Source organism: Spea bombifrons, chromosome 12 (genome assembly GCF_027358695.1).
Source record: "Spea bombifrons isolate aSpeBom1 chromosome 12, aSpeBom1.2.pri, whole genome shotgun sequence".
NCBI classification, from domain to species: Eukaryota; Metazoa; Chordata; class Amphibia; order Anura; family Pelobatidae; genus Spea; species Spea bombifrons.
In genome coordinates, this window is record NC_071098.1 from 2,894,967 (window position 1) to 2,919,601 (window position 24,635).

The 24,635-nt window shown below is 43.9% G+C and overlaps 1 protein-coding gene across 1 annotated transcript; it reads left to right on the forward strand.

Annotated features, from left to right (window-relative positions):
- CLMP (CXADR like membrane protein) lies at positions 1-22,905 on the forward strand. The gene is made up of 7 exons (XM_053452111.1): positions 1-386; positions 19,208-19,368; positions 19,785-19,980; positions 20,649-20,816; positions 21,419-21,535; positions 22,210-22,351; positions 22,625-22,905. The coding sequence occupies exons 1-7, from the start codon at positions 359-361 to the stop codon at positions 22,812-22,814; spliced, it is 1,002 nt and encodes a 333-aa protein (XP_053308086.1). The 5' UTR covers positions 1-358; the 3' UTR covers positions 22,815-22,905.
- The last annotated feature ends 1,730 nt before the right edge of the window (positions 22,906-24,635 follow it).

The following is a 24,635-nucleotide window of genomic DNA, read 5'->3' on the forward strand; positions in this document are numbered from 1 at the left end:
CTTTCTTTGCTCACAGGGATAAGTAGCTGTTAGAGTCAAGCTGGATCCTTCACTTCAAGACCCCCTTCCTTCTTCTCCCAAATTCAGTGCTTGCAGGGTTCTAGATTCCTAATAGCTGCACACAGAGACATCTTCTGATCCAGAGGTGGAGGAAACTTGTACATATTTTTTTTTATATATTTTTTTCCATTTTTTGGGGGCAGACACATGGAGGTGATTATGTTGCAATCCATACACTGTGATGCTTCCCCCATGCAGGGCTGACTGCCTGTCTTCCAGAAATCCAATGCATTACTGGGAGGCTTCAACTCTCTCCCAACTCCCAGAGTCAGGAACTGTTCTGGACTAATGAACAAAGATGCGAAGCCTTCTGCATTCCTTATTAGGTAAGTTCTCTTCTTTGTTATGATTTTTAAAGTTACAATGTATCCAACGCAAGTCAAAACAAACAAACAGGGTTCTGTGGGTTAAAAGGAGCCAATGGCACCTGTGTTTGTTAGAAGAAAGAAACCCCCCAACCTTCTACTACTTCTTTCATTGAATAGAGATATATTTGGGGAGGGGGGCAATCGCCTGGAAGGTGTTTTATGAGACCCTGTATGGAATGGTGGGTCTTTGATTCAATGTTTAGTGGAAAGGAACTTTACAGATGTGGTTTGGGGAGCTGTACCTCTCTGATGCATTGGGGGGCAGTGATTTGGGTTGGAGGGTGGTGGGATGAGGGAGCTGGTTGTATGAACACTATCATTGTTCAGGTTGATGGAAAATAGCCTATTGTTTGCACAGAGGAGGCTCCTACAGGCTGCACATATTGGAAACAGATGTGGGGAAGCGGAGGCTGAAAAGGAGGGAGGGATGGAGAGAAAAGGCTGATGTGTCAGAGAGGTAAAAAAAAACAGAAAAAGCAGGGATTTTAACCCAAGAAATAGTGAATTTAAACCCCATTCTATGGAGAGGAAAGACCTTTATTTTATTTCACAAAAAGCCATGGCCATTGCAGTGATTCTGACAATCACTACAACCCCCCCCCTTTATCCTTGAGTCTGGGTAATACTCCATTTAACTCTTTCAGCGCCAGAGGGGCGAGCCGCGTGGATTTCGTGCGCTATAGTCACCGGTGTTTAACCGTGTGTGGGCTGCAGGCTTGATCAACAGGGGTGTCAAAGCCTTTTAACCTCCAGATGTCCAGTTAAAACCGCAAATAGTTCACCACCTCTGGGCATCGATAGGGTTAATTCTGGCACCTGAACGCTAAATAGAAAATAAAATCAGGTGCCGTCAAATAGGATCCTCAGGTCAAAGACACAATGGGAGGGGGGGTCAATAATATTAACTAAAATCACTGTGTTCTGCAGTCTACAGCCCTCTGGCACTCAAGTAGTTAATTTCTGCATCTAAACACCAGGGAAAATAGCATAGAAAGAGGGGGAAAAAAGAGAGAGAGAGAGACAACACCCTACGGGCGCAGATACCGATTGAGGATCCTCGGGAGAGGGTGACGTGCGGTAATTGTACAATTGTCACAATATGTCCTTAGAGCTGTCACTCTATTGACACAACTTTGCAGCTACACAATTGTAATTGTCTGTAAAGGACCCGCAACCCATGCACACCATACATTTTCCACCCTGCAACCAGGAAAAAAATAATAATTTACATTTTCAAGGATTTGCCCAGATTTCCCATATTGGGAACAAATAAAATGGGGGGGGGGTGTTATCTGTGTGAAAGGTGTAGTTGTCACCTGGCATGGTGTCACCCGGGCTGCGGGTTTGCACATCAGTACCGTGTATCTCCGCTCGCCTTCCTTTGTGTGATTCTGCTTCCCAGCCCGTGCCTGCGCCTGCCACGCGAGCCGGGGGGGGGGGCTTTTCCGGCATTCATAATATTTATGAGATTTCCTCAATGAAGCAGCAAGTTGCATTCAATGGACGGAATTCTAATGAAATGTATTCAGACCCCCCGTCTTCACGTAACGGACAAAAAAAGGTTTTTAGGCAGCAAAAAGTAATAATGAGAAACAGGAGGTGGAGAGAAAAATCCAGATGTGATTCTGTCATGAAAGAATACGAGCACGATGGCAGCAGCTGACCACAACTCCCAAGATGCTTAGCCAGACCTATGATTTATTATTATGGACCCCATAAATGCCTGTGGTCTGACACTTTTTCACAAAGACTTTTTTTTAACGCTTTAGAGGCAATTTAAACTTAATGTCGCATCCAATTATCTCAATTATTTATTCAATATTTCCGTAAAAACTCCCCAGAAATCACTACTAAACCGTCGGTATATTTACTATCCAAGTCCGACGACTTATTTATTTGTTTCCACAAACGACAATAAGCTTTGCATAAACGCACGTTAAACGGCCCTCCGGACTGGCTACTTTTTTTGCTCTGCTGGGAAGGTTTTTTTATATACTTTTAGCGTTTTAATTCCTTGTAATAATTTAACCAATCTGAAATAAATGAGTATTGCGTGTCACTAAACAAATAAACAGTCTAACGGCTCCCCGTAGAGCTCTCCTTAAATATCCTTAAATATCAAACCGTTTTTCTAAACGTCCTTAATTGGGGATAATGAGAACGTTAATAAACTGTTCCAGAACGCCTCTTGGGGGTAAATCATGTCCCCTAATGGCGGCTGGCTAGTCCCGTAGTCATAACGTGTTCCGAAAGCAGGTCTGTCGCAGGACGTGGTGTCATGAAATGAAATGCCCCGACATCCAGGCTCCGGGGGGAAGATTGATAATTGCCCCATGTGCTGCTCTAATTAGACTATTTGGTAACATTAAAAGTTAGAGAAGCGAAGACGTTGAACTTTCGGAACCTGAGAGGTCTCTTCTTCGGACGAAAGGGTCTGAGGTCCCAGACTCTTATATGACTCTACAAGGTATCGCCTCGACTAGAGAGCCCATCTTCTCTTGGACCAATATCGATAGATCCGTTTTGGGTACAGGATGATTCTTTTGTGTGTTTTATTTGTAATTCCACCTATGGCCACAAGGACTTTCAGCAGCGGTTACATCATTGCTGTTCGGACCCTCTGGGCATAATTTTAATGGGGCTACCCTGGTACAGGGCAACCGGCCATCTGACAATGGTGTCCTGCTGGCCCGCAGCCATCGATCTGTCGCTCTAGTGGCAGACTGGGCGCTCCAACGTGCGGCCGCCAGCTAGATGTGCCCAGCTGCCGGCTCTTAAAAGTGTCAGGGCCACCCTGTCGTCACCAGTCTGACCTTGCAGAATACATTGTATCACCAGCACCATATTAACCATATCTGACCGTGCCGGCATTGCTAGCAACGATCAGAATGATTGCGGTGAACCAGCCTTGAACCCAACCGTTCTCCGTACGCCTCGTTTTAATTTACTGCCACCATTCCAACGTTACCCAACATTCTACGATTTCACAACCAAAACCCCAGCAAGATATATTAACATACATTATGCACAATCTAGGCGTCAAGATAATTTTAGGCGCCGGGAAACCGCGTGTCGGCCGGAGATTAATATAGTATTAAAAAATGTTAACGGCTGCTGGGAAACTTTTAAGAGCTGAGGTTACCCGGCTGCTGGGAATCCGCGAGCGCTGATTAAAACAATTAGAGTTTATGAATTATTTGCCGGCGTGGGCTGCAGATTTTAGTTTAATTAATAAAATATTATGAATACACTCTTCTTTATGTTTCTTTAACAGCTTGTCTCCCAAGTGAGCTTATTTGATTGGGACGTTTCTCTTTTCCAGAAGTTTCTCTCCTTTTCTTGAGGCCCAGGTGCCCCTCTTTTCTAGACCTCGGAATTTTTAGTGAGCATCACAAGGAATAAAACCCAAATGGTAACATTTATCCTCAAAGAGCTACCAGAAGAAAAGGTCTATTCAGATACCCAGAAGGGGGCTCAGGTGAGTCGGTGGGCAGGTTGAGTTGTTGAGGTCATCATGACTTAGCGTTCATTGCCAACTACAGAAGGGTTCCGACTCAACACAATTAAGTAGAGAAGACCTGTAGAAGAAGACAGTTGACCCAGATTTGGTCAAACACAACGTCCAACTTAAGAGCTAATTAGGCTGACAACTTCTTAGGAGACTTGATTATCAAACCTGATTGGTTTCGATTCAACTCAACTTTTAGTGAATAGACAACCTGTGGTTCCCGAGTGCTGTCCGTTTCTAAGTAAGCGGTCTGCGAAGTCTAAGTTATTCACCACCTACGCGTCTCACCCCTTATTGTCTAAAGCAAAGGTGCAGTCCTTGGCCCATTTCCGTTTGATTCAGCAGAAAGGTATGACTTGTGTGGTTTGCAGAAGCCGAGTGTTTGTTCTTCTGACCTCGCTGTGACTCTGCTATCCTCCGCTCTAGAAATCCGTGTTCTCCGAGCTGTGGGTTCTGGCGCAGATATTTTTGTTCCGAATCTTTCCCTTAGCGAGGGGTCAGCAGCCGGTCCTGGTCAATCGTATAAAAAAATACAGAGAAATCAAAGCACCTGTGTAAGCAAAACTCCCGAAGGAATGAGTGCGGCTCCAGCAGACAGCGGGAAATGAGGGTTTATGACCCAATGTATCCGTGGCACGGAACGCTTTATACATCACTTCAGTGAACGTTGCAGAAGGGTTTATTTGTTAACGTGTTACGCCCTGCTGTCCCCCAGAGAAACATAAGTCTTCCTAAAGGGGAACTCCAACAATTTTGTATTACTTGTATCAGATTTTAAAAAATGCCTTTTCACAAATATCGCTCTGTTTTCTTTTTTACCCCAGTTGTAGTTTTTGCCCCATAATATAAAGTTTTCAGGCAGCTGCATATCAGCCGTTTGTATGATTCTCGCTCTGTTATCTGATCCCCGATCTACTAAACACCCGACTCCTTATCATACAGCCTGTGGGAAACAATAGAATGGCTCAGTCTTAATCACCCAGCCAGCCAAGCTTATTATACAGCGCTGGGGGCTATTACTGTATACAGCGCTGGGGGTTATATTACTGTATACAGCGCTGGGGGTTATATTACTGTATACAGCGCTGGGGGATATATTACTGTATACAGTGCTGGGGGTTATATTACTGTATACAGCACTGGGGGGATATATTACTGTATACAGTGCTGGGGGGGTTATATTACTGTATACAGCGCTGGGGGTTATTACTGTATACAGTGCTGGGGGTATTACTATATACAGCGCTGGGGGTTATATTACTGTATACAGCGCTGGGGGTTATATTACTGTATACAGCGCTGGGGGTTATATTACTGTATACAGCGCTGGGGGGTTATATTACTGTATACAGCGCTGGGGGTTATATTACTGTATACAGCGCTGGGGGTATATATTACTGTATACAGCGCTGGGGGTTATATTACTGTATACAGCGCTGGGGGTTATATTACTGTATACAGTGCTGGGGGTTATTACTGTATACAGTGCTGGGGGTTATATTACTGTATACAGCGCTGGGGGTTATATTACTGTATACAGTGCTGGGGGGTTATATTACTGTATACAGTGCTGGGGGTTATATTACTGTATACAGCACTGGGGGTTATTACTGTATACAGTGCTGGGGGTTATATTACTGTATACAGCGCTGGGGGTTATATTACTGTATACAGCGCTGGGGGTTATATTACTGTATACAGCGCTGTGGGTTATATTACTGTATACAGCACTGGGGGTTATATTACTGTATACAGGGCTGGGGGTTATATTACTGTATACAGCACTGGGGGTTATTACTGTATACAGCGCTGGGGGTTATTACTGTATACAGCGCTGGGGGTTATATTACTGTATACAGTGCTGGGGGTTATATTACTGTATACAGCACTGGGGGTTATTACTGTATACAGTGCTGGGGGTTATATTACTGTATACAGCGCTGGGGGTTATATTACTGTATACAGCGCTGGGGGTTATATTACTGTATACAGCACTGGGGGGTATATTACTGTATACAGCACTGGGGGGTATATTACTGTATACAGCGCTGGGGGGTTATATTACTGTATACAGCACTGGGGGGTATATTACTGTATACAGCGCTGGGGGGTTATATTACTGTATACAGCGCTGGGGGGTTATATTACTGTATACAGCGCTCAAGGTGAAAGATAATTATTTGGATGATATATTAATGCAAAATAATTTTTGGGAGATTCTGAAAGGAAAGATAAGTTAAATTCTGCTCTGCCTGAGCAAAAAAAAGACTTTAAGTCAGTTTTTTGTTAATTTGTTGTGTTTTGTAAAATGCCGTAAAGGATTTTGCAGAATCAGCGCAGAGAACGGGACGGGGTTGATTTGGGTGAATATTGTGAATAAACAGGTTTTTCTCTGAAGTCTCGGGTGAATTCCTGGATCTGTGGACTGGCTGATAATTCCCAGCCATCCTCTCGATCCGGGTCTCTGAGCTGTGATCTGTCACAAAGGAAATTATTACTGGAACCGAGGCCAGCTTCACGCCCCATGTTTATCAAGATGATTCAGAAGGAACATGTCCCCGGTTTCCATGGCAACTGCTCCACGTTACAACTTTGTCCCAGAATGGTTCTTGATAAATGTGTCCTGTGACATTTGTTGGACACGGGGCTTGTAGGCACAGATTGACCCCTTCTTGTGTTTTTTTTTCTCTCTCTCAACTTCTACCCCTTCCCGAATCGAGGCATACCTGCCAACAGTCCCAAATTTCCCAGGACAGTGCTGTTTGTTGGGTCCTGTCCCGACATAAAAATACTGCCAATGCACAGAGCATTACACTGCGGACAGGCAGCGTTGTGTTTTTACGCACACACAGCCTAAACCCCAAACTACCCAGTATCTGTCCTGGATAGCCTAGAGCTCGACGCCGCAGGGTCATGTGGAGCACGTGGCCCCGCCCCCTTTAGGCCTTGCCTAAAATAATTACTGAAAATCAATTGATCGGCCACCTCTGCTGATTTTAAGTTAACATTAAAAGCTGTGTCGGGAATCCTGGGGTCGGAACGAAATGTTTGGTGGTGCACAAGGTTTAGGGATAATTTTTATTTAAAAAGACCTCAAATTGAGAAATCGGTGGTTAATACAGGACCCGGGGCAGAAATATTTGGGATTTCTTCCAACAGGAAAAAAAAAACACAGAAAAAATGCTGACTCTTTAGCAAGTGCAAGCAGTAATGGCCTCCTATAGAGCGTTGCTTAGCATCCGTGGCGGGGATGTTATATTTGCCCTTGGGAGGAACGGAGGCAGACAGTCTCGAAGAATATGGAATGTGGAAAGAAAAGGCTCGATATAAACAGACAAGGCTTCGTGTTATTTTTAAAAGCTTGGTTTTCACTCCAAAAAAACATAAGAGGAACCGCATCGCCACGACGCTTAATGCTAATGTTCCACCTTTTCCCATAATCCTTCAGTGCAGACTGCATCGGAATCCTCCCCTCAGCCCAAACAGGAAGTTGCTACCCACTTCCTGTTCTCTTCCTGCGTTGTTTTAGCGGACGGTGCATGAGCCGCTAGCGCTAGAGATCACATTATTAGTTATAATAGCTAAAGCTGTGGATATTATTTAATTAAATAAATAATAATTATTTGTAAATCCTTTTTTTTAATATAGTGTTTCTTAAATTAATTTTATTTTTGTACCACAGAGAAAAAAAATATTTAGGGTATATCCTCGATTCTAGGAATATACAAAGAATTAATGATCTGCACGATATATAATCGATTCGTACATTACAGCTCTTTCCTGTGTTTGACATACAGATGAGAAACATTAGTCGAGGTACATTAGTCTAAGACGTAAAATATTGAATTTTCATTGTGATTTTATTCATAAAGAAAGCAGAATTTTAAATTGTTCATTCATAAGTTGTGTAATTAGTTTTGTGTAATGTCTTCATGGTTTCCTTCTTGGGCATAACCCCCAGCACTGTATACAGTACTATACCCCCAGCGCTGTATACAGTAATATAACCCCCAGCGCTGTATACAGTACTATACCCCCAGCGCTGTATACAGTAATATAACCCCCAGCGCTGTATACAGTAATATAACCCCCAGCGCTGTATACAGTAATACCCCCCCAACGCTGTATACAGTAATATAACCCCCAGTGCTGTATACAGTTATAGAACCCCCCAGCGCTGTATACAGTAATATAACCCCCAGCGCTGTATACAATAATATAACCCCCAGCGCTGTATACAGTAATATAACCCCCAGCGCTATATACAGTAATAACCCCCAGCGCTGTATACAGTAATATAACCCCCAGCGCTGTATACAGTAATATAACCCCCAGCGCTGTATACAGTAATATAACCCCCAGCGCTGTATACAGTAATATAACCCCCAGTGCTGTATACAGTAATATAACCCCCAGCGCTGTATACAGTAATATAACCCCCCAGCACTGGATACAGTAATATAACCCCCAGCGCTGTATACAGTAATATAACCCCCTCCCAGCGCTGTATACAGTAATATAACCCCCCCAGCGCTGTATACAGTAATATAACCCCCCCAGCGCTGTATACAGTAATATAACCCCCAGCGCTGTATACAGTAATATAACCCCCAGCGCTGTATACAGTAATATAACCCCCAGCGCTGTATACAGTAATATAACCCCCAGCGCTGTATACAGTAATATAACCCCCCAGCGCTGTATACAATAATATAACCCCCCAGCGCTGTATATAGTAATATCAACCTCCCAGCGCTGTATACAGTAATATAACCCCCAGCACTGTATACAGTAATATAACCCCCAGCGCTGTATACAGTAATATAACCCCCAGCGCTGTATACAGTAATATAACCCCCAGCACTGTATACAGTAATATAACCCCCAGCGCTGTATACAGTAATATAACCCCCAGCGCTGTATACAGTAATATAACCCCCAACACTGTATACACTAATATAACCCCCAACACTGTATACACTAATATAACCCCCAGCGCTGTATACAGTAATATAACCCCCCAGCGCTGTATACAGTAATAACCCCCCAGTGCTGTATACAGTAATATAACCCCCAGCACTGTATACAGTAATATAACCCCCCAGCGCTGTATATAGTAATATAACCCCCAGCGCTGTATACAGTAATATAACCCCCAGCGCTGTATACAGTAATATAACCCCCAGCGCTGTATACAGTAATATGACCCCCAGCGCTGTATACAGTAATAACCCCCAGCGGTGTATACAGTAATATAACCCCCAGCGCTGTATACAGTAACTTTCCTGAGTGACTTTCCTGCTCAAAAACCACACCAACCTGATGCTTTATGGCGATGCTAATGAATTCTGTTCCTCCATACACTTTTATTAGTCAGAGAGTCTGAATGGGTAATTAAGACTGAGCCATTCGATTGTTTCCACAGGCAGTATGATAAGGAGTCGGTGTGTTTAGTAGCTTGGTGATCAGATAACAGAGCGAGAATCATACAAACGGCTGATATGCAGCTGCCTGAAAACTTTATATTATGGGGCAAAAACGACAGTTTGAATGAGAAAACGGAGCGATATTTTGGATAACGTTTTTAATTTTTTTTTAAATGTTCTGCATGCAGATGGAATCCACAAAACAATGAATCCAGCCATTCACGTCATCATTTACAGAACACGCTGGGCTCCGAGCTTCTGTTTATATCTGTTGCAAATTCCATTTATAGGAACCCTTTTCCACGCACTTCTGTCTTACGTGGTCTTGTTTCAGACTCTCTAAACATGCAGTTAAACCGATAACTACACAAGATAATTAATCTGCCGTTATATCCCATACAATAATTACACCCTATCACATTATCACATGAACAGTTACAATAACCTAACAGCCTGCAAACAACAATGAACTTTAGAAAGAGACACAAGATATAAAATGCACGTCTGGCCTTTTCTAGAGCAGAGAAATATATATAGTATCTCTTTTTCTTATAAGTGTTATAATTATTGAGGTTTCTGTTACTTGAAGATATTGTATGGAAGAAGTTGTTAGTAATCTAATAACGTTGATAGGTAAGAAACACGCCGTTTAGTAGATTGACAATGTTCTTGAGGCCAACGTAAAGTTCTTATTCCTAAATGGCAAGTTATTGTTGAAACACTGAGTTTGGAAGAAGTCATTGTTAAAATTACCCTCCCTTCTTGAGAGTTTGGGGATTTTTTGGGGGCTTCTAAATATTTTTGATGGAATGTTTGTATCTCACCCAAAATATACGCTACAACCCCAAAAATCCCAGGTTCTTGGAGGCACCTGGAAAGTCTCTCGCATCCTCGTCGGGAGTCGTGGATATTCCAGAAATAAATCTCTGAATTCTTTTTGCTTGGAATCTCTTTTTGAAATCCTTAAAATGTCCTTTGGGAGAAAAACATCGAGAATCTGTGTTCTAAAAGTGAATCAGAGGCACTGACATTAGCCAAGCGATGACATTAAGACGTTGTGACATTCTGATGACTTTGTGTGTGATGGATTATGCAGTTAGAAACCAGAAGGCCGACCCTGGGCTTCAAATCTCAGCCAGGCTCGACATTCATTCGCTGCTAGTTTTCATTCTTATGTAACATTTTAGTTTCGCAGTAAAGGAAAAATAACAATCAGACAGGGAGAATGAAGAGGTAACGCTCGGGCGTAGATGAGGAAAGCAACAAAAAATGATGTGACACAAACGAGACGTTAGTCAACAGTCGGAATTCGGAACTCTTCTCCCCATTGAACTGTAACATCGCAGGCTTTATGGATACCAAAGCATGACAGGTGGCCTTGTTATGCGTCCCCGAGGAATGACGCTACGATTCGCTGATCTAGAAACCAAAGAGCTGAAGATGTAGCAGAAGGTTGAACGGTTTACAAAAGGATAACTAGATCAGAGGTCCGCCATGTCCTCCTCAATGCCCACCAAGTTTTATCTCGTTTGTCCTCCGGGTTAAGACACGACTTTACTCAGTAATAACAATAATGAGTCATTATTCCTCTATGATTAGTCTTCCGATGATGAGTAGAGTATTTGAGGTCTAGGTCTCCTTGACTAGAAGAAGAGGGGTTTTAATAAATGGCTGGTGGCCATGAACGCACAAACTAGAACCATTTGAAAGAACCATTTGAACCAAGCTACTGGTCCCACGCCATCTTGCCTAGATGTTGACACATAGGCATATATGGCGGCCCTTTTGGCTGCAGAAGTAACTTTGTCAGTTTGTGATCATCAATGGTAACATTAAAACAAGACCGCTAACGACTCAATGGGTTCTTAAGTCAACGGGACCTAAAATGGCTCAGAATCCATCCAGGGCACGTTACGCATTTATACATTGACAGTACCCGGTGATTCCGGATTTAGAAGGTTCGTCGTCGTGACGAAGGTCTACTACGTGGATCCCGATGCAACTTAGTATCTTGAGAAATATAAGAAGATGGCTTGTGGTGAAAGCAGAGCTTTCGGAGATCAGTGCCTGCGCCGAAAGGGATGTAATTGATTTTCGACTCAGCCAGCTGTGGAAACCAGTTTAAGACTGGGAACCAGGAAAGGAAAAGCGCATAAAGACAACAATATGCGCATTTCACAGCGAATTTCCCAGTATAGTCAAAAAAGATTAATTGCGGAAAATTTACTGGAAAACAAAAAGAATATTTTTTATTTGTATTTTTTATGCATTTAAAAGGAAAAATCATTAATTTAAAGGGGGGCACAGCTCTCCTATACATTACATTGAATATATTTAGCCTCTTTCATTGTTTACGCTGGCAACACTTAATTGTCATGTGAGACAAAAGCAGACACCGATAGGCTGTTGTCATAGAAACTGAAAGGCTCCTTCAACATTTCTGTAATTTTTTTTTTAATTAACCCTTAAGAAGAAAGAATAAAAATGACAGACCAGTTTAGGATTATTTGCTTAACGCGCCGGCGGGTGCAATTAATATGTTGTCTAAATGGATCAGCACCTTTCAGGATGTCAGATAAAATAAGACGGATGGGAGAATCTACCGAACGCCATGGAAACCCACCTCTATTTTATTTTATTAGATGATAAGAAATAAAAATGAAATGCAAAGGAGAAAGAAATAATATATAAATATATAAATCTGTGAATATGAGATATAATGCGCGTGAATTTATAAAATCTGATTGTAAAAAATCCAATTATCGTGACTTTAATTTATATATATATTTATATATATATATAATAAAAGTAGCTATTTTGTTTGTTCTAACAATAGCTATTTTTATGTAATGTGCTTCTTTCAAGGCTATGTACAGAACACTTTCTTATCTTCAATCGTACCCTTCCCCCACCCTATTCATACCATATAATGATAGATCAATCATCATTATTATTACTATTATGATTAATATTATTAAGGTTTTTGTTTTGTATTTCCCTTTGATTTCTCCGCTATTCGTAGTTTCAGTTATTATTACCCCGTAATGATTTGCAGTTCATAGAAAGTATTTTTTTACTCCTGCGTCTCGTCTCAACTCCAAGTGGAATTTTTTTTTTTTTAATGACATTCCATAATTTATTAGGCACTAATAAAATTTTAACCCCTTTAGAGCCAGGATCCCCAAAAGCAATAAATTAAAATAAAAAAAAATGAGCACGAGATTAGTAAACGTAAAACCAGATGCACAGATATTGGCACGTGCCGCTATGTTACATGGTGTAGCCGTTTGTATACATTGTAAGGGTAAATATTTAGAATGACTGATCCGGGGATGGAAATGCAGATTTTTTGCTGTGTGATAAAAAGGATCTGCCGCCGTTATTTTAAGTTGATCGAATGCAGCTGGCGCTGTTTGTTTGACTGGTTTGGAGATATTTAGTGTCTCGCAAAACAGCAATCAGCAACCTGGCAATAAGTGAGAGATCACGTAAAGGGACACTGCACTCATCACATGCTCTTTAATGTATATGATAGCGGCGCGGCCCCTTTAAATTGTCCTGGTGCCCCCTTTTTCCACCTCTCGTGTGTTTGCGGGGCTGATATACTTACTGGCGGTCAGATCCAGCGCTGGCTCGGGGAGCTGCGGACCCCCAAAACGCATGCCCAGAAAACTATGTCCTATTGCTGTCAATGAGAACAACAAGTGGCACTGCAGCAAAGTTGGGGACCTTTGCCATGAAGGCCCCTGGGCCAAATGCCCCGTCGTTAATCCATCCCTGCCGTGGATAAATTCCCAATTGTAATTTTTCCGGGTCCCTGTGAGGTTTGAAATAGTTACGTTTTCATTAATGTTTTATATATCCCGGGTTAAACGGCCACTTGACCCATCCTAGGACCGGATGATGCCAGCCGGCCCCGGCAGTAGACATTAACCGGTTTTGTCATTTTTTCCCCTTTAATACTAATTATTGCAGAATTCACAATCAGCGCCGCGTGTTACTTTGTATCTCGTCGTGTCATCGCACGTTCTATTTTAGGGACCGTGCTAATTTTGTTAACTTAATCGCCTTCTGTTAGTCGGAGATTATTTTAAGCGGCAGGAACTGGGACATTAAATTCACGCACAATATGCATTATTATCGACGTCCGACCAATCCGGCCTTCGAGAGCCGGGCGTTCGGCGAGGGGGACCCAGGGTCCGCTCTGTGTGTGTTCATTTTAACAAACCACTTTTTCCTCCCCAAATCATGAAGTTCCGCCATAATTAACATGCCGACCGTCTCATTTTTTTTTCTTATCTAGTAAAAGCATTAATCCCGTTTCGCGACATTGCTTCTCGAGATTGTGCAAGCGTCGCCTGCGATTATTTATTAGTCGGCGCGGCTTCACCTCCAACTGGGATTTTGCCAATCAAAATTCAATTTCATGGAAAACAGCTGCTTTTGCCGGTGAATCCGCGAGCCGAGGGCGAGTGCTGTGAAAGGCGGAATTTCGAAAGACGACAATAATAGGGTTTTTTTTTTTTGCCATTTTAACATCAGGGATGTCAGGATTAAAAATCTGTTTTATTTGTGGCTTTTTGGTTCAAGAATTTCGCTCTGTTTTATTTATAGATTGAATCGGATTTCGTGGAATCCGAGGACGGTAAAGAAAAAAAACGGATTTCTGGTTTTTTGGGGGTTTTTTTATTTTAGCGATTTTTAGTTTTGTCCGTCGGTGATAAGAATTTAGGAACATTCAGGAAAGAGGGATAGGGAAAAAAATATATATATGCAGGGTCACTGAGGTTCACTTCCCGAGATCAGGGCTGCTCTTGGGGTCCACCGAGCTCGGGGCAAAGAGGTCTCGTGGGGCCCCTTGGAAGGAGGCGAGCGTGGCTCCTGCTCATCTTCTCGCTCCTCGTTTATGCATCACTGAGAGAATGATGTCAAATGTTAGCTCTTTCGGCATGGGGGCGAGTTGCCTCTTACATGGAAGCCCCACTTGCCCCTGCCTAATGGTGATCTTGCAGAGCGATGGGACGGGGCTCTACCAAGAGCAGAGAAGGGCCCCGCCAACGCCTCTTGGTTATATGATGCCCCCCAAACATGGAGATAAGTATCATCATTTGTATCATCGCCGACATCTCTGTACTGCGCAACTGAGGCCTCCAGACACTGGCCCATGGCGGGCACTTTTGTTTGAGGTGTGACTTTCTATACACATTATTGGGGCTTTTAGGGCCGTAGAACCCTGCGATCCCCTCATACCCAGCAAACATTCTGACCTCCTAGAAAAGAGGGGGCATCGATGAAGAAAGAGGACACAGGGGAGTAAAGAGGGCACATGGGAGGAAAGAGGGTACAGGGGAGGAAAGAGGGTACAGTTGGGGAATGAGGGGCATATACTGCAATATACTGTAAAAATATTGTGCAACAGCGGATTTCCCAGAGGTTCTGAGAAGCGTCTCCTAAATTCTTTGCTGTTCCAAAACATTTCCTTTGAGCCGACTCCTCCGAGGAGACATACGCCAACAGCCCGAAACCGGAGGAGAAACGGCGCTCACTGCTTAAGGAGAACACGAAGGTCTGTTTACACTTCTCTCGTGCGAGAGGCACACACGAGGAAGGCTTCGCACGTCTGCGGGGTTTGACTGATCGCTGTTTTTAATACTAGGATTGTGTTCCTTGGGGACGGAGACTCGCGAGCCGGACCTCAAGCTGGCTGCAGGCTCCACACATGGGGAACGGGGTCCATCCCAGGGGGGTTACGCGACCTCTCATCTCCCGGCCCTGGGAAGTCTAATGAGAAGCAGCTGTCCTTGAGTGCCGCCTTGCAGTCCCAACGCCTGTCACGCTCCCCAGGGGGACGACAGACTAATTACTAAGTACAACTCTTTCAAAAATAACATCGCCGCGGCTTATTTTACTCCCGATGAATATTCATTGGGGGAATACGTTAAACGTTACGAGGCCCGACGTGTTTTGGGCGCGTGCCCTGCTGCCAAATACTCCATACGCTAGACCAGGGGAGGAACAACTCCAGTCTACGAGGGCCGCAAACAGGCCACAGCTTCTGGATAGTCCAGCTGGAGTGCAATTAAAAAGCCAACCTTGTTTTCACGATACATAGAATTCCTGTCCTGTGTATGTCCCTCAGGGTCTGGAGTTGTGCCACCTCAGTCCAGACTGCCCCCTGGCACTACTCACCCAGTCCGGACTGCCCTTTGCACTACTCACCCAGTCCAGACTGCCCCCTCGCACTACTCACCCAGTCCAGACTGCCCCCTGGCACTACTCACCCAGTCTGGACTGCCCCCTGGCACTACTCACCCAGTCCAGACTGCCCCCTGGCACTACTCACCCAGTCCGGACTGCCCTTCGCACTACTCACCCAGTCCGGACTGCCCCCTGGCACTACTCACCCAGTCCAGACTGCCCCCTGGCACTACTCACCCAGTCTGGACTGCCCCCTGGCACTACTCACCCAGTCCAGACTGCCCCCTGGCACTACTCACCCAGTCCGGACTGCCCCCTGGCACTACTCACCCAGTCCAGACTGCCCCCTGGCACTACTCACCCAGTCTGGACTGCCCCCTGGCACTACTCACCCAGTCCAGACTGCCCCCTGGCACTACTCACCCAGTCCGGACTGCCCTTCGCACTACTCACCCAGTCCGGACTGCCCCCTGGCACTACTCATCCAGTCCAGACTGCCCCCTGGCACTACTCACCCAGTCCAGACTGCCCCCTGGCACTACTCACCCAGTCCAGACTGCCCCCTGGCACTACTCACCCAGTCGTTAAACCCCCTCGCACTGATGGATGCAGCTCCAGCGCCTTCCAAATGGTCCAAGTCATTACCTGCCGCGGGTCACTGATTCCTGTTCAAGGCTACAGACCTCGTTAACCTTTACAGCGCTGACACCATGTCAGGTGATTTATCACTCGGGTAATTGGGATGGATTATCTGTTATTATCGCTGTTCCGACCTTTTCTTTTCTTTTATAAAGAACCAATCCTTCTTTTCCATTGTTGCCTTTATTATCTTTTATAGATTTTTTGATATATCGCCGTCATAGTCCGCAGCGCTGTACAACCGGTAAACAGGACAGGACAGGTAGTCCATCACCTAACAACTTGGACAGAAGATTTAATTCGATGAAAAAACAAGTTAGAAACTAAACCTTTTTTTTTCGCTTTCTATGGCAACAACCTATCGGCACCTGCTTTTGTGTCACATGACAATTAAACGTTCCCGGCACAAATCATGAATGAGATAAAATTTGGTGTGGTTAAAGACTTATTTCTGGGAAGGGTTTGGGATGGTGTTTCTAATACCGCATCTTGTTACGATACACAGTATTTGGTTATTTTGTTGCCACCCCGTGTGACGAAGTCCAGAACCTTCTTCCAGATTGTAGGGTAAACAGCAGCTCCCTGCCACCCGCACCGAGGGATGTGGTTTGCCGTTTATAACCTTGGCGTCTGGACCTTCTATAAACCACGGGGGGCTGGCAGAAGAAGCGCAAGCGCTCACTGACGTCATATAGAGAGAGTCGGTTAACCCTGTCTGTGCCAAAGCAGGGCAGTCGGGGCAGAAACATTAACATGACTGTGAAAACATCTTCCCGTAATGGAGTTTTCTTTGAATCCATTCTGCAAACCGTCACATTAAGAGGATCGGCGACTCCCCCCCACTTCCTTTTGGATATTTAACCCCTTAATGACTCTAAGGCATAGTTCCTGTTGAAACATGGCATTTAAATCTTGGATGGATGACGCAGACTGTGTTGTTTTTTTTAAATAATTTACATTTTCCCTTTTTTTCCGGTTTCTTCTGCCGTTACATGCATGTCCGTTGCATTGCGTAGGTTTCTGTGTTTGAGTAAACTGAGTTTGTCATTGTGTCAGATCTGCCGGGCTCTCCCTCTCCTTGGAAAGATTTAGATTCATAAACACGGCGTCTATACGTTATACCGACGTACGCGTATTGTGTGTGAAATCCCTAAATCACACAGAAACTTCATTATGGTCTGGCTAAGATGCCGTGTGACATAAAAAGGAGGATATAACAAAACAATTTGATTTACAGAAACAGGTGAGGAGGGCCCGCTCACAAGAGCTTACAATCTAGAGCATTATATTTATATAGTATAGATGTCTATGTTTATTAGATGATGTTTGGATGTAGACTGTTGCATTCGTTCTGTTTTTATTTGAGTTAGAAGATGAAACTCCTCGAGTCTGCGCTAAAGAGCTTGCACTCTTTAGGATAAATTATAGTGGTATTATAAGAAATATAAGACCCCAGCACCAGCTCTTACGAAGACGCGCATGGTGAGCTTTCTCAATACACATTATAGTCCCAGGACACTTTCCCAGAACCCCTCCTGTTTTACCAATAAATCCCATTTAGCGGGATCAATTCATTGAAATGGTCCCTGGACGCCTGCCGCTCGCTTCTTCTAACCCTGATTCATGAATTGGGAATAGTTTTTCTCCCGGTGACAGTTGTCACGTATGTTCCTCCGACCCATTCCACACGGCTGGATATACGTGCTATACATACATCTATCCGTGTTGGTTAATTACTCCACATCGCCAGTTATTCGATATTCCCGGCCCCAGCTGATTCACGGCGCCTGGAGCTCCCCGTACGGACACCGGCGCTCCTGATCCCCCCCTCGGTGAGAAGAACGGCACTTTCACTGCTATTCCCCAATGGTGCTGCCAGAACATTCCTGACTTCTTTACTCTCCCCGGCTGAATCCCGATGCCTTAAAAGGAGTAATTTATGATTAAAACACCTCTGGGGAAAGATTTGGAAGATAACCTTCCTAATAACTCCCGAGTGTCCCTGTTTAGGAGGACCAGTTCCTCTCTGGATCCCAAACCCCAATGCCCCTTTATCCTCCCCTGATGCATCTCTTTACCCCCCCATGATGTCCCTTTCCTCTCCTGATGTTCCTCTTTCCTCCCCTGTGCCCCCTTTCCTCCCCCGATGCCCCTCTTTTCTAGGAGGTCAGAATGTTTGCTGGGTATGAGGGGATCGCAGGGTTCTACAGCCCTAAAAGCCCCGATAATGTGTATAGAAACAGCAGGAAACGGCTTTATAAATTAAACGGGGTAAATAAACCCCATTATTCTTCGTCCAAATGCACCACCCAGTTACACAAATACCCCACAATAGGGCACAAAGTCACATAAAAATGGCCAAAGATTTTTGGCTTTAAGGAGTGTGGCCAGGAGCTTCAAATGTTGAAATGCTTCTATGTATCTTCACAGAAATGCAGACAGAACATATAAATATCTGTGCATACATCAATAACAGAATTTCAAGACTATGTACCGCTGTATTTTAGGATGTTTTACTTTACTGAGAGGGTGGTGGATACATGGAACAGCCTCCCAGCAGAAATGGTAGAGGGTAATACAGTGAGGGGATTAAACACGCATGGGACAGACATACGGCTCCTGAATCTAAGACGAGACCAACGACTGATTAAGGTTTGAGTCTTTACAGCAGAAGAAACGGGTGACTAGATGGGGGGCCAGAGGGGGCCGATTTGCGGTTCTGTGTTTCTATTTATATACAGAGCCTTTCTTTACTGAGTTAATAAAGAATAGGAATGCTTTTCCATTGTGTCACATTTTCCTAATTAGCCCAGATACATATGAAGCGTATTTTTCTTGGATGTAAAAATATTTATAGAATCACCGGGGCCAGAAAAAAAAAAAAGGTAAAATATTTCAGAAATTGAATTTCAAATTGTTCTTTTGGCTCCCTTGCGCCCTCTGGTGGCCGGATGGTTAAATTGCTTGCGCATGGAAACTGTTACAAAGTTTCTTTTTTTTCTGCGCAGGTCTCTGCTGTGTTTTCGGAGCTTTCGGGGACCTGGTGGAGATAAAGAGAATTGCCGAGGAGAACGTCACTCTGAAATGCCAGCACGAGTTGGGCATCCTCGGGGAACAGAGCCTGGACATCGAATGGTTTTCAAACATTTCACATAGCGGGCAGAAGGTGGTAAGAAAAACAATTCATAAAAATACTCTCCTTAAAGATATACGTGAGATATAATTATCTCCTTAAAGATATACGTGAGATATAATTATCTCCTTAAAGATATACGTGAGATATAATTATCTCCTTAAAGATATACGTGAGATATAATTATCTCCTTAAAGATATACGTGAGATATAATTATCTCGCCATCTCTGAATAAGAAGCCGTTTTAAACAATATATATATATATGTAAATGTATTTGCCGAAGTCTCGTCTTAGATTCAGAAGCCGCATGCCTATCCCATGCGCTGTATTAAACTCTACTACCTCTGCTGGGAGGCTGCTCCACCATCCCATTCATATTTAAACTTGCTCAGGAATGTAAACTGTAAACGTGAAAGAACTACAGAGTCCGATGTTCATTTTGTTTGGCAGCTAATCAGTTACAGCGGTGGAAAGGTCTATGACAATGATGACAGAAAAGGACGATATAGCTTTGTGTCGAAGTTCCTCGCCGGAGACGCCTCCATAATCATCTGGTCTTTGGAACCCAGCGATGCCGGATTTTACACCTGCAAAGTGAAAAACGCAGGGAAATATTACTGGAATTACATCTGGCTGGAGGTTCTAGGTGAGTGCATGAAGCACCAGGGGGGTAAGGAGAACTACGCCTTCACCAAGCAACATGTTCCTCAGTGCCAACCTTGTCCCCAAACAGCTTCTCTGTGCCTTCTTAGACCCAAACAGCTTCTCTGTGCCATCTGAGCCCCCAAACAGCTTATCTGTGCCACCTTAGCCCCAAACAGCTTCTCTGTGCCATCTTAGCCCCCAAACAGCTTCTCTGTGCCACCTTAGCCCCAAACAGCTTCTCTGTGCCATCTGAGCCCCCAAACAGCTTCTCTGTGCCATCTTGGGCCCCCAAACGACAGATCCAGCGTGCAGGAAATGGATATGATACAATATGATGATCTCTATACTCTCGGTGCAGCTAATTGCAGGTGTTGCCTGCAGCCAGCGGCTGTTAAAGGGGTGACCATAGGGGTTGCTCGGGCCCCCTGGAGTGGCGTTTTCATTGATCAAACTGCACTCACGGATGAGACTAAGTGGACTCCGTATCCACACAGATATTGTATTGTAAGGTTCTCTAAAGCAGCTGACATCTAAAAAGGGAGGTCTCTTTGGAAACTGTTTTTTTTTATATTATTGTTTTTAAGGATGTTCCTGAGCAGAAATTATATTGTTGCAGTTGAGCCAACGGTTATTTCAATTGATGACGTTTTTTCTCAATATGCTTTTCAGTTAAGCCGTCGGAGCCGCAGTGCTGGATAGACGGAGATCAGCTGGTCGGAAAGAACGTGACCTTCCACTGCATGTCATCGGCTGGCACCAAGCCCTTAACCTACCGCTGGCAACGGATACGCTACGAGGATAAAGCGGTGTTATCCATGCCGAGTACGGCAAGACTCGGTAAGGCGAATACACCTTTATTCCAGTGCCAAGCCTAGAATAAGCAGATCGGCCCCATTCGGCCCCCGTCTAGTCGCCCGTTTCTCCTGCTGTAAAGACTGAAATCTTAATCAGTCGTTGGTCTCGTCTTAGATTCAGGAGCCGTATGTCTATCCCATGCATGTTTAATACCCTCGCTGTATTACCCTCTACCACTTCTGCTGGGAGGCAGTTCCTCTTTGTTTGATATGTTATATTATAAATGAATGTTTGTTTTTATTGAAAATGTCTAAAATAAAAATAGCGGAGGTAAAATCTCTGCCAATAATCTGACTGCTAGATACATATTAATTCCTTCAAGACATCACGTCGATCAGTAAAAACAGTAAGAGATCCCAAACGTTTCTACGAATCATCATTTTACTTCTTTGTGCATTTTTTTCCTTCTTTTTTTCGTCATTTTTACAATTCATGTTTGTCAATTTGTGTTTTTAGCTGGACTTCTAGCGTTTAAAAAGAAAAAAGACACTTTTCGTAACTTTTCTCATTGCATCCTGTTTGCTTTTTACTTTGTCCTACGTCCCCCTTTAAAGATTTTTTTGTTTGCTTCCCCCCCTCATTAGAAACCCAACAGAGTCTTCTGCTGCAGAACCTCAGTAAAGCAGAAAATGGCTCGTACCAATGCGAAGTGGCCAACGAGGCCGGCAAAAGGACGTGCGTGGTGCACCTGAGAGTGCAGAGTAAGTAAAGGGCCCCTGTCTGCTTAATGGGAGCCAGACGGACAATGCCAGAAGCTGACTTCATATTTTGTAGGAGCCAGAAAGCTGCCCCCCCCCAGAGATCTATATGAAAGGCACAAAAAGTTCTAAAAATCCATGGCTCCATGTCAAGCCCTGCACCCTGTACTTTACACAGGGTTACATATATACATACCTCCAGAGTGCCCTGTTTTTACAGGGCAGTCACGATTTTTAGGCAGTGTCCCCCATAGCTGCCCAACAGCCCCGCTTTGTGGGCAGTGGGGATCGTAAGATGTAAAATCAACATCCACTGTTGCTCCAACCTGACCTCCTCTCCGTGTTCTGCAACTGAGCGCCGCATGGTGGCTCTTTGGGTAAGATGACCTTTCCGCTCCCAACCATCTTGCCTCCAGTTCTGGCCCATTTTATCTCCAGTCTCACCTCCGATAAAGGTGTCCCGATCTGATTTCATAGCCTATTCTCACTACAGCCACTAGAGGGAGCCATTGCTGAGCGGGGGTCACTATTAGATACAAAAGATACACGACTCGGGTCATTCCGTCATGCATTTCGTGGTTCAGAGGAATTTGTCCGTCTCGCTGGTCAGTCTTTGGGTATCAGCCGTACAAATATTGTGAATTTATGTCATTTTTTGGACAATTGTTTGATTGCAGATGCAATGAACGTAGGATTCCTGGTTAGCGTGATCTGCGGATCCGTCGGCGGAGTCCTCCTTCTTTGTGTCACCATATGGATCCTGCTTCGCAAAAAAGAGCTGAAAAAAAGAGAAGAGGATGAATTCCTAAATGAGATTAGGTAATATATGATAAAAAAAGGCAAGTCTCTGAGAAAGTGAGAAAGTTGCCAGTTACTCCGGTCATGGATCTCTTCTAGATCCTTCCTTCTACTGGACCCTACACTGGGGGGGGGGTGACTGGTGGTTTGTGATTGTGAAAAATGAACACTAGCGGGTCAGAGGCTTAGATGGAAAACATAAAATAATTTGGCAAAAAAACCTTACATTTTGAAGGAAAAAAACCCCTATTCCTGGTTAATCTCCGTAGTCATCATGAATTTACTGTCACGCAGGGAGGACGCGGAAGCCCCGAAAGCTCGCCTGGTGAAACCCGGATCGTCTTCCTCGGGATCCAGAAGCTCGCGCTCAGGTTCCTCCTCGACCCGATCAACAACCAACAGTGCCTCTCGCAGCCAACGGACTCTCTCAACCCAGGAGACCTCCCACGGAGAGCCGAGACATCATTGCCTGGACCAGATATAGAGCAAACTGGTCGGCCATCAAAAACCCGAGCGCTCTTCTGGATCTGGATACATTTTGTTTTCAAGGATTCCAAAAGTCACTTTTTTTTTTTATTTTTAGCCGTTTAGTTTCTTAGATTTTCTCTTTTCACCGGTACAGAATTTGCACCTTTTTTTTTTTTTTTAAAGTCAATTTGAAGATCGGGGGTTTTTTTTTTTCCGCCGTGGTTTTAATATTACGGACGCCGAAGAGCTTTTCTGATCCGGAAATGGTTTCTAGAGATGATTGTGAAGAATTGTCTGAAGAAGATGAATCAAATAATAAAAAGGGGAATGTACTCCGTGGTTTCCAGCGTGTCGCCGATGACGCCGCTGTAAGATTCCGCCACACAGCAAATCATTGTGAAGAACTATTGAGCAATGTGAATTTTGTCGTCTGTTTTTTTTTTGTAAGGGAAACAAAAAAAACGGCGACTTTAACTACTTTAAATTGAAGGTACAAGGTGACGTTTGCTTACATTGCTATCTGTTTTATAAGAATGATATTTTAATACAATCGATATAACATATAGAGTAATTATTGACTTATGGTACGAAATAATATAATGTCGGAAAGTAAATGTGAGCCGATACGCTCGCTTTTTTTTTAATTTTTTATTTTTATTTTTCTTGTTAAAGTAGAAAAATCGCGTCCACGTCTGATACTCCATAATTCCTCTCAGGAAATTTTTAATATCCCCGAAGAGCAGGGATGTCCGAGTGACTTGGAGAGAGTTGACCATCGCCAACCTGGACCATTAAGCGGCTCTCGGCAGCCCGGTACAGCCATAGGTCCGGTGGCGTTCATTATTTAACAGGGAGACTTGAGCTGGATGTACTTTAAGCCTGACTTATTACGGACGTGCGGGACGTGGGGTTGGCCTGTAGTTCTGGAATGGTATGGAGGCTTCTTAGAACTTTAAGTTGGTTATCAAGGGATCCTTGAGGGTTCATAAGCGCGAGTCTGATGTGTTAGAGGGGAACACGTTGGTTGGAAAGACAGAATTCTAACATCTATCCGATGATCCTAAGATGACATTAAGGATAGAGGAATATCTCAAAGATCTCCAAAAACAGTTTAAACATAAAAGAGAGAAGCTTATCCAGGTATTAAATGATTTAAGGTGAACAGACAAAGAAAGAAGGATTAGGTATAGAGATGTATCTTCTTCTTCTTCTCCAGAGTCTTCTTTGAGGCTGTCGTCGGGTCGCGTTTAAACTAAAATAAATTAAACATGACCTATTGGTGGTCAATGTAAACTAGGGTTGGACTACTTAAAAGCCTATCCGGCTGGTGGCTGGTGGAAACTAGGGTTCCTAGGAGCCTGGTCTCCAGAAGGCCATTGGGACCGGAAGCGACCCTTGGAAAGTAGAATTGTCCTCCCTCGATGTCGACCTTAGTGATGACCTGTTGGACCTTATCTTAGTGCTTTATTGACACACGGAGATTGAAGGACTTATTGACGGGAACAGATGTTTCGCTACACACTCGGTGGGGACATTGTTCGTCCTTGCTGTCCCGGGGGGAAAAAGAATCACCCCCTGTCTAAAAGTGGGCAGAAATGGGCAAAAAAAAGTATAGATAAAGCCACAGCCACGACTGAATCGTTGTACAATTTATAAAGCATGACAACGGTTTGCTATGAACTTACTTCCTCAGGATTTAACCGCCTTGTAAATTGGAATATTCTCCGACTTAACTTATATTTTTTGTAAGAGTAACAAAAAAACAAACAAAAAAATAGGAGTCTTTTGGATTACGCATGATTTATTTTACCATGGAAATGTAATATTCTTGTGTAAA

Bases quoted from the DNA above. Each gene is read 5' to 3' on its own strand.
- CLMP (XM_053452111.1), top strand. From the start codon at position 359: ATGCGAAGCCTTCTGCATTCCTTATTAG. The intron at 387-19,207 runs GTAAGTTCTCTT...TTTTCTGCGCAG, and splicing joins CCTTCTGCATTCCTTATTAG to GTCTCTGCTGTGTTTTCGGA. The intron at 19,369-19,784 runs GTAAGAAAAACA...TTTGTTTGGCAG, and splicing joins CACATAGCGGGCAGAAGGTG to CTAATCAGTTACAGCGGTGG.